General features: G+C 38.7%; 1 protein-coding gene across 1 annotated transcript; it reads left to right on the top strand.

Annotated features, from left to right (window-relative positions):
* Positions 1-10,962, top strand: HRG (histidine rich glycoprotein). The gene is given in 8 exon segments (XM_033006379.2): positions 1-198; positions 4,200-4,307; positions 5,160-5,247; positions 5,773-5,936; positions 7,681-7,797; positions 9,280-9,366; positions 9,977-10,664; positions 10,667-10,962. Coding segments are annotated over 8 exon segments (1,746 nt in total).
* Positions 10,963-11,529: the final 567 nt, after the last annotated feature.

The following is an 11,529-nucleotide window of genomic DNA, read 5'->3' as shown; positions in this document are numbered from 1 at the left end:
ATGCTGCTTCTATCTTCATTTTCTTTTCTAACACTACTACAGTGTTCTAACGCCCAAGACAAAATAAACATTACACCTGCAGACTGTAATACTGTTGAAGCAGATGCAGGAGTGGCCCTTGATTTGGTCAACAGACATCGCAGAGATGGCTATGTTTCTGGTTTATTCCGTGTTGCTGATGCACATGAACTACATATAGTAAGTATCAATTTAAAGGCTGATTTACACAAGACTGTGATTTAAAAATAATTAGCCAGATCATTAAAAGCTTCTGTTTATTGCTTTTAACATAGCAATGTTGATGCAATTCAATGAGTCAGCTCTGATTTACACTATCTCACTATTCATTTGTGCATGATTTATTGTACGTAAGCTTCGTTTCGAATGATGCTGAATGCCTTCTATTCTCTTGGCCAACAGGATGTTGGCGTACGAGATGCTCTGAACAGCTTTATACAACATCGGAAATTAATCTGTCCTGTCTGTTGTCAGGTCTCAGATGTTATGTTCAAAATTTATGTTCAGAGGGTTTCTTTAATCTGCGAATGCCTAACATTAATTAGATCCACATATCCTGCCAGATTGGTATTTTGTTATTAACTTAATTTTGGAGATAGCCAGATAACTCGGTGGAAGGAAAAAAGGCAGAAGAAGCCAAAGGAGATAAAAAATGCCACTCTGCAAAACAGGGGAAGGGCTGTATAGAGAATCCATATCAGTCATTTCCTATTTCCTTCCTAATTTTATTTTTCTTTCCTAAAGAAGATACATAAGCCTTTCTCAATGACTGCCTAAACACCAAAGCAAATCAACTGCAGAAAATGCAATATAATACAATTTTTTTAAAAACTAGTAAATAAAAGAGACCAAGGACATGCAGATTTACTAATGCATCTGGCTACATTTTATCTGCTTGGCTATGAAACTATAATCCAGGCACACGCACTGTTTATGAAGTATATTACACATCTCACTATGGAGCTAGTTTTTGACGGAGCTGCTTGAGACTGCCTGTTAGGACAGGAAAAAGCTCAGAAAGTGACCCAAAGCCCAGATTCCTACACATCTTTAGGTATGTTTTCAAAAAATCTGATGGACTATTTTGCTTCTTGAAGACAAGGATGTGGCAAGTGATATTACCAAGTTTTACACAATGGACAGGTAGTTAAGAACCTCACCTAGGAAGCAATCAGTCTTCTTCAGCACTAAGAGATTTAAACACTCAAGTCTCCCGTCCTTGAATAGTGCTTCTGCCATGCAGCTACATGTGTCCCACCCCCGTGAAGTGGAGCCACTGGGCAGTAAGACATGCAAAATTCATTGGAGGAATGAGAAAAAACATAGCTGTTTATAAAAAGAAAAATCTCAGTGTTTTGACATTTTAACAAATTATTGACTATATAAACTATAGAATCATAACTTGAAATAGGGACCAGAGCTGAGGATTCACACTTCCAGATGAATACTATAAACACTAGACCACCTGTCCTGGCTTTGGCTGGGATGGACTTGATTTTTCTCCTTAGTAGCTAGAATAGTGCTGTGTTTTGGATTCAGTATGGGATATGGTATGAGAAGAATGCTGATAATACGCTGTTTTCCATCACTGCTAATTGATCAAGGACTTTCCAACTCCCATGTCCTGCCTGTGCACAGGTGTATGAGAAGTGGGGAGGGAGCACAGCCAGAGCACTGGACCAATATTAGCCAATGAAATAATCCATATCATGCAACATCATGCTCAGTATATAAAGGAGGGTTGGCCAGGAAGGGGGGAGGGCACTCTCTTGCTTCTGGAAATGCGGTTTTGGGATCTTGGTTCTTCAGGATAGCTAGCCAGGAAAGGGCTGCATATTAGTTGGTGGGTAGTGAGCAGTCATTGTGCATTACCCATTGGTACCATCTATTATTGTTACTGGTTTATTTTACTCCAATTATGAAACTGTTTTTACCTCAACCTACCAGTCTCCCTTACCCCTTCAACTCCCTCCCCCTTGGTGTTTGGCTGCCAGCCAGGTCTAAACCACAACACTACCATGCTTATGTTTTGCTTTGTACCCTTAATGAATTTTGCTGTCTTCGCACTCCAGGGCCGCAACTTCAGCTGTCACACACTCTACAAGAAGAGAAAATACCCTTATATCTATTTCACTGCTAAAGAGTTCTCCCTGTAGGGTCTCTGTACCTTTTCAGAACCAAAGCCACCAGGTGTGGTCTCCTGCATATTGATCACGTACACTATTGTGCAAGAAGTTACATTGGCTCCAGTGCCGAGATGACATTAAAAAAAGAATATATAAAAAAAGAGCAGAACATCATTTGTATTAGCTCGATGCAATCGTGTGCATCGTCTAACACATCCGCCCCCTTAGAAACTGAACCTGAGCAATTCCTAGCAGCCAGATCTCTATTGGGTTCACATGGGACTTCTAGAAGCGTAAGATAGTCAAGTATTCACACTAGAGCAGTTCTGGGCTTGTGCGGTGCAGAACTCTGGTGCCCAAGATGCTTTTAAAACAACCAAGAAGGCCCCATATAAGAGAATTACTGTTTTTCCAAGAGCTATCCAGCAGATGAACAGAGAAATTCTCTACTGCATATTTGGATGTAGACACTTAATTTCACCCAAGCTCTGCTCTAGACTTTATTGAATCCAAATGCATCCTGCTGGACAAAAATATTTGCCTGGGATGAATTGGCTTCTTTAGAATTTCACAAGTTTGGATGACAAAGTGAATGTATTTAGTTACTTCAATTTTAGAGGGCTCCTAGTGAATAGCCCATTTTTCAAAAGACTATCTTACTTTTCCATTCAGTGCAATTCCACAAATACAAATCAGAAAAAAATAGTCTTTCTCATTGTCTGTGTTCTCTTCTCTGTCTGCATTTTACTAATATGTTGACTAGCAGCTTGAAATTATTGGGATTTATAAAATAAAATAGAAATACTAACTACACCTAAGCAGAGAATAATCAATCACGTGGCTAGTGGGCAGGATGGGTGTCCAGGACAACTATATTCTTTTCCTGCTTCTGCCATTGAATAACACGTGTCTTTGTGCAAATCACCTAGCCCCTATTTTAAAAATAGAGACAATGCTAAGACATACACATACTGCAAAACTAGTGTTTAACATGCCACTGGTGGACTCTCACTAGTAAAAATATTACACTGGACTGCAGTTATATTTTCTCAAGGTCTCATCTATACAGAAACACTCTGAAAAAGGAATCTGAATGGATGAAATTTTATAAAACCCGAAGAGACTTATTCACAGTGAAGGGCTTTGCACCACTTTATCTAAATGACAAAATAAAATATGTCTCTGTTCATTCTGAATGTCCATACAAGAGTTGCATGAAGTTGAAATAATCCATTCCAAATGTGAATTGAGATTAATTTTCCTGCAGAAAAATACAAAACTGTTTCTGTGGGCCACAGATAAATCTTAACACCACATCCCATTACACTGGCAGCCAAATTTGAATTCTGATTGTCCATGCTATTTGCTCAGGAAACAGAATATACCAGAACAATTTCAGAGCTAAGGCTCCTGAGTTTGTCGGGATTGTTCCAGTTTTGTGGCATCACTGCCTGAATAAACTTATCAGGAAGCAAAGTTCTGAAAGTGTATCGGGCCACTAAGGTAATTTGAAATAGATATAGCTATATACTTGGCTGCCTAGACAACTGACTTCCTAATAAACCAATATGTTCTATGTGAAAATCAGAAAGAGGGAATGGCAACCTTTAAATTCTGGCATTTTCCCTACGTGATGGATGCCAGGTTAACAATGGACTCTTCTCACAAGTTTTCAACAAAGGATAAGAGTCAACAGTTGTTAAGTTGCAGGAAGGGAAATTCTGACTAGATGTAAGGACAAAATAAAAATCATGGAGAAAGTGATTAAGTACTGGAACAGCCTGGAGAGGTTGTGGAACACCTGTCTTGGTGATATACAGAACTCTGCTGAATCTAACTTTGAAGTTAGCTTTGCCTTGAGCAAGTGGCTGGACAAGATGACCTCCGAAGGTCCCTTGCAGCCTAAACCCTTTCTATTCTTGTCAGTTCAGAAAAACCGTAATAGGGAACTGGGTAAGCTACATGAAAGATTAAACATATCTACTTCAAAAAAAGTTGATTTCAGACCAAACTTTTCGTATACAAACTCTTTTTTTACCTGCATGTCTCTTCCAGGGAAATTCATCAGTCCTCCACTTAACTTTGGATGTGCTGGAAACTGAATGCTCTGTATTATCCAGAAGACACTGGGAGTCTTGTGAATACAGTGACAGCTATGCCATGGCAAGTAGTGGCATCCACACAGAGTCATACTTCAATAATGCATTAACTTGATCTTCACCTGAACTGCCCAGAATTTTCTATCACAAAATCTCCAAACGAAGACTAGGTTTTAATATGGCCCACTATAAAATAAACTGTATTATGTTAAACTTAAGCTAAAGGTTTGGAAAAGAGTTGACTCCTCAAATAAGTGCAGCTTTATTTAAATAGTTGTCTTGAAGGAGCTACACTCTGCATTCCACTGCTGGTAGCAATACTGATGTTTTAAGAATAATTTGCTGGCAACTAAAGGGGACTAGAAATTATTTTGTGGCAATACTTGTCCTTTATTGTTGCAGTCCAGTGATGCAGTCTGGGATGAGGCCTACCAGTCCAAAACTTTATTTAAATAGAAGACTAGTGATACTACCACACAGGACAAAGCAGGAGGATCCAGGAGGAGAGAAGGCATTTACTCTTTTTATTAAGATGGGAAAAAGCAATAGAAGAAAAGGTCCATCCACTTTTTGATAAAGATTTATGTAATCTTGAGTATCTCTGGCATCCTAACTACCCCTGATACCTAGTACTATCTTACTGTAAATAAGTATTAGAAAGACTGAGAAGGCTGGTTTAGTTTTCTATTGTCTACTCAGTTGTGCAAACTGAGAATTAAAAAGGCTCTTGTAGAGGGAGATCCCATTTTAACTGTACACAAATTTTGAGTGGTACCAGATCAAACATACCATTAATGACCACATCTGTTATTCTTAGAAATACTGTACATTAAAAGGAGGCAAAATTTCTATGATCACCTACCTCCAATTAAATCCAGTGAAAATAACATAATCACATATTCTTTTTTCCTCTCAGGACTTTGGGCAATATAAGATTATCACATATACAAGCCAGATGCTGAAGAAACCTCAACTATATGGATTTAATTGTACATTAAGTCCAGGTAAAATAACCACTGTTGTAAGCCAATGCATACCTCAAACCATCCCTAGTACTAAATTACAAGTCTGTGCACTACTAGTGCATGGTAACCATAACAGATTCATTCATCTGCTTGCAATTCATATTTTAGATAATTCAAATGGAATGTTAAGAATGAGTAATAGAATTAAGGTTACTCTACTCTCCTAAAGCAGACTTTATTAATGTCAGATGATATCACCATTCCAGTCCACCAAAATATGATAATGAATATCAGAAAAAAAGTAAACTTGGAAAGAATGCCTGCTTGGGGTAGTAAGATTCTAGGGTGGAGCTAAAAGATTTATAAGAATATTCATTTTCACAGGGTTAGGGTTTTTTCACATTACAGGACAAACCCATATTTGTGGAGCAAGGGATAGGTATTTCGCTTCCAAGGAGATACTTACATTTCAGTTTCTTATTATGAGTTAAAATTAAAGGCACATGCACATTACCAAGAGTATTAATATCCATTGCAATATTATTAAACTATCTGTTTTCACAGTTCCTCCTGATTTATTAGAGTGCAAAGATTGCCCTGTGAAAGTTGAAGTCTTAGAAGTCACTAAGCAACATAAAACTATTGCTGCAAATGCCCTGAAGAAAGTCAACAGTGAGGGTAATTACACAAACTACTTCAATGTGGAAAAAGTTGAAAAGATTTTAAAGATGATAAGTGGCATTTTGTCCTAGAATTACTTATAAACAACAAAATTTTTGAGCAGCTCCAAAACCATGGGACCAAAACTCAAACCCTTCTAGGATCAGAACTATTGCTTGTCATCTCTCAGTGTAAATCATCTGGTTAAAATTGAAGTTCCTACTTCTGCAAAGACTTTTTATCAACTTTAACTTAGGCATGTGAAAGAAAAAAGGATTTCTCATCTGCTAAAACCTATGGCAGTGTGATGCCATGCAAAATGTCAGAGCCTTCTTTCTGTGCATATTTCTTTTTTGAATGCCTATTTATCTATCATATCATAATATACAAGAGTTTATTTACTACTGACCAGAGTTCTTCAGGATGTACAGTCATGTGTATTATCACAGCATACATTCTGCCAATTGAAGTCAGATAATTTTTCACTCTTAGAATATTTAGCATATGGGTATAACACAAAGCGGAACACGCTCAGCATCATTTTCACTTTCTGCTGCAGAGCAAAGGAGCACTCAGAGAGCTCTGAAAGACAGGAGGTAAATTCGTGTCTCTGCTATACCTCTTAAAGCACTACTGACTTTGGTAAATAACTTCTCCATCCTTGAATGATGTTGACATGAAGACTTATCCTTTGGGTGATTTGAAACATAACTCTCACATCACCACAATTTCTTGTTAGTAGATACTGGAGACCTTCACTTAAACAGCACAGGATCATTCTGCTAACACGTATCAGTTCAGGACACCTCTGTAATGAGGTCCCATGGCCCCTACTATAATAGATGTTGATCTTGTAAACTGTCTAAATTATAGCATGACAACCCCTCTTCCCTGCAGTTTTTAATATTGCTCAGAAACTTGACAGCATTCTACACTCTAGTCCTATGCAGGATGTATTCCTAGTCCCATTTAACAAGTGGCTGTTTTCAGATTGCCTGGATTCACAGATTTTTCTCTAAATACTTTGCCTTCACACTTCACCATCTTTTGCTACAGTGACGATTTAGATTGTACCGCTGGATTTCAACAGACTGCATAACACTTTAGAAACCATGAATTACGATAAAAAATGTATCATAAAGTATGTGAATCCACTTTTAACCAACTTAGTTAAACCAGTGAAACTTGTGTGCATGCACATGCTATGGACACCTTCAACATAGACTTGAAGTAAACAACTACTACAATTGGAAATTAAAATGAAACACCTCTCTACGGATTTTCATAGGATCACAAAGGCCTTCTCCCATGTTCTTATGGAGTAACACCTCCTCTACGAATAATGTCGCTGACAACAGAGAAAGCCACAATTTCACAGTAACTGGAAGAATTTCGTATCAAATTAACATCAGCACTTTAGTACTATGCAGTCCCATCATTGGAAAGAGGCGGTTGACATCCAGTAGATTTCTGTATTTTCACAGGAGCAGCAGTTCAATTTAGGGAGAAGACTCTAAGGATGCTAATTCCTGAAAACACAGGCTGTAAAAGTAACAGGTTTTATAACATACACATATTAGACAAAGAAATAAAGCAACCATTCCTGGAGCTCATAAAGGTGTGAAGTAAGATATAAATTATCTAATCTATTTTCCTTACTGAATACACATAAATGTATGAACATTTGAACAGCACAGGCAATGAAAGCATGAGGTAAACAGGATTTTGACAACAATATGAAATATAGTTGCTTTTGAAATTACAGGACTTTAAATACACCTATTTACCACTTCTTCTTTGACCTCTTGGTTTCAGACTGCCTCTCGTGAAGGTCACATTTTAGGATTCTCTATAAAAGAGACCGACTGTTCCAAATCTGCACAAGAAGATCAGGCATTGGAATGTGATTTTCTGGATGACTGGCATGCTGTAAGTCTTAGAATGAGAATACAATAGGTGGCACCAGGAAGATCTTCCCACAATATTTCCAAGTGTTTCTTATAAGCATGCACCCAAACGCAAAATTTAAAAATCCATCATGATCAAGTCCAGATCCTAATTTTAGAGCTGCTCTTTTTTATTCTAGGAGGAGGCAGTCTGAACTCTCAAATCTAAATGTAACTGGAGTCTGGCATATTACAGACCTAGAGCTGAGCTTTTCAGTTTGGATCTGGCTTTCACATCCAAATTGTGGCCATTCCCTAGTAAATCACTCATGCTATTTTCACAAATATGTTTAAACTAATGTAAGTCATAGATCTTTAAAAAAATACATGTAAATTTCCCTCTGCTGCAGGGCAATGGAGAGTGGAATAATTCAGGCCTGTCTGAAGATTACTATCAAAGCACTCTCCTCACCCCACCTCCCCATTACAATGACAGTTTACACCAAAGAAACAATTAGTCAAGATCGTAATTTCAGAATAAATTATTCCCCAGAAATGAAACTGAAGGAATGAAATAAAAATATGGAAAAAAATAGAACATGTAGAACTTTTGTTTTACCTACAACCATTTTCTTCTCTGGCTTCTTATACTCCAGAAGACTGGAAAAGATTGTGAATGAACCTGTAGGGGAGCCAAAAGTTCACTAGAATGAGGCATGAGCCAGATAGCTACAGGTTTTGAATTCTGTTCTTAATGCTGCCATCACTGGTGTGTGTGTGTGTGAAATGCTATTAACATTTGTAATCACTGATTGTAATAGGCTACTAATGGCCCAAACATATATCAAGATAAAGCAGTCACTACAGACAGCATATACAGAATCTCTTACCCAAGTTCTGTGCTCTTCCTGAGCAATTCCACACACAATAACTGGACAGCAGGTGAAAGTCACAGCAAACAGGATGGCAAGGGAAGTAATGCTAAAAGATTACAACAAACTACTTTTCAAAAAAATGAATATGGAAAAAAACTCTATCTTGAGCTTTTTCTGAAACAGCATAGCTATACAGTGTCTATTTTTGAGGACTTTGAGCAAAATTTTAAAATAGCCAAATTTGAACAGATGTTTGACAAGCAAACACAGAAAAAAAAGGAATAAAAATCAGTCACCCACAGGGTACTCATTTTGGAGATATCAGTAGTTGACCAATTTCTTAAAGACATCAAAAGAGAAGTAAGATGGAGAGTTGTAGCCCTCTAGATGGACCTGGCAAAGTGGCCTCCACAGTCAAGAACACACAGTCAAGAACACTCAAAAATGGCATATATGTTCATCACTATTAATCATTGGCAAGTATCACTGGTCAGAAAGCTCAAGATCTACCTAAATTATGTAAACATACTTAGGTATTAAAGGAACTAGCCTAACTTTTAAAGCGTTGAACTTTCAGTAGCTTCTATTAACCACATCACAAGAACCCAGATATACATTGGTTTGGGTTTTTTTCCTTTTCTTTTGCTTAGCACGTGGGATTCTGCAAGGCAAGAATTATCAGTGATCCAGATGAACTAGATGGAACAGATATAAGCTGTGAAATCTACCATCGCTGGGTATGTGCTCACTTCCCAAAATGTCTCTGGCTTTCTCCTTCTAGAGGCTACAGCAACCTCACTTAGTCCAGACTGACAGATTGCAATATTTGTTTAAGTCGCTTTGTTATTGCCTGGGTGTGATGCAGTATGTTGAGACAGACTGGCTTTTGACTGCTAAGTCAATCAGAGGATGAATTAGAATTGAGCTGTCTCTACTACTCCCTCCAAGGGTGTCTTCTCTCAGTCCAATCATACTTTGAAAAAGTTCAAAGGAATTTTAGAAAGCAGGAAGAGGGGAGATAATCTTTATCATATTTGGTATTCCAGTTTATATTACAGCAGCTATTCCAGTGCAGGTTTCGTTTTGATCCATCACAAATTTTGCTCAGATGGTTACACCATTTAATTTAGTTATGGTGTAGTATTTCCAGATGATTTTCAGTAATTTGGCATTTTATCATCCATTCCTTCTTGTCTATCTTGAAAAAAACACACGTTTTTTCCTTACAGATCACTGGAACTGTAAATGCAAACCTAACAACTCCCACCTCTCTCTCTTTCTCACCACTTTCTTCTGTCCTATTAACATCTCACTTAATACTTCCTCCTCTGGTGTTTTTATAAACAGCAGCATGACTATGGGCAAAGATGCAGATATTCAACCCTGGGACAGCCACAGAGACATTCTCATCATCATTTTGGTCACAGACATCCTCACAGACACCATCACAGGCATGGATGTCCACCCTCTTCTCAATCCAGACCTGAAGACCCTGAGCATAACCACAGTTTCAACCAAGAACCGTCCCCTCCACCCCCCCACAGTGGACCACATCACCACCTTCACCCTCCACACCGCTGTCCTCCACCTCCTCCCCATGGTGGACCACATCACCACCCTCCTCCTCCCTATGATGCACCATATCCTCCTCCCCAAGACGAATCACAACATTCTCCTTCAGCTCCTCCTCCCCATGATGAACCACATCATCCTCCTCCTTCCCAAGAGGAATTACATCATCTCCTTTCTCCTCCTCCCCATGATGAACCACATCATCCTACTTTTGGTCCCCATCATGGAACACACTGTCCTCTCCCTCCTCATGGACCACATCACCACCATCCTACTCCCCATCACAGACCACACTGGCCTCCTCACCCTCCTCATGGACCACATCACCACCATCATCCTCCCCATTGTGGACCACATCACCCTCCTCTTCCAGGACACCCTCCTCATCTCTGTCATCACTATTATAGACACCACTGCAACAAGACAGGAATATCGGGAAAGTACTTTCCATTCCAAACAACAGGAACTATCACATTCCAGTTCTAAATCAGCAGGATTCTCTCACGCCTCCCATTGCAAACTTTCCAGAGTTATTCCAAAACAACCCTCACTCCTCCTGCACTGGTGAAGGTATTCCCTTCACCGGCTCAAGTCTAAAGGAGATGCCAGAAGATCTGAGATTTCCAGATCACCCTACAGAATCAAACTCATGCCCAGGAAACCCCAAACTTGTTCTTCCAAAAATTTTGCCCTTATTTCCACATAGATCCATGCAGATAAATTCCCCTACACGACCTCAGAGAAAAATGTTCCTGGCTTGAGAGTTGCAGGGCCAATGACAGTTGTTTAATGAATGAAAACAGCATGTGGAGAAGGGGAAAAAGCATACAATTTCTAGGGAGGAGGAGAACTGAAAATAATGATTAAGACAAGTATTCCAACCTGCCTCTTGACCCCAGCTATCTCAGACTCCATTGTAACTGAAAGGCTCAAAATTCTGAGTCCCTCAGATACCATGAATGGGTACAAATCTCCCCAACAAACAATGCTCCTTTAGTTCTAACAAAAAAGGAAAATTCCCTAATAGTGAAAACTACCACCTAAAATCTTTCATTTTCTCATCATTCATAATTATAATGTACTTCTCTGAAGAAATTCTGACCTAGAGGAAGTTTGACCACCTTTCATAAAAAATGATCCATGCCACTACATTTATGTTTTACAAAGGTTCAAAGAAAATAAAAATATGTAAGCTTTTTTTTTCTTGACACTGTTGTCAAAGTTTAGTCTTTTTTGTTACTGTGGATGTTTATCTACACGGTAAACACCCAGGAGGCATACTCTAGCATAAACTGACTAACAGTGGTTGGGTTACCACCATTACCCAG

The sequence above is a fragment of the Tyto alba genome, unplaced genomic scaffold (genome assembly GCF_018691265.1).
Source record: "Tyto alba isolate M040663 unplaced genomic scaffold, T.alba_DEE_v4.0 Super-Scaffold_10, whole genome shotgun sequence".
NCBI classification, from domain to species: domain Eukaryota; kingdom Metazoa; phylum Chordata; class Aves; order Strigiformes; family Tytonidae; genus Tyto; species Tyto alba.
This window is presented reverse-complemented; position numbering and strand designations above follow the sequence as displayed.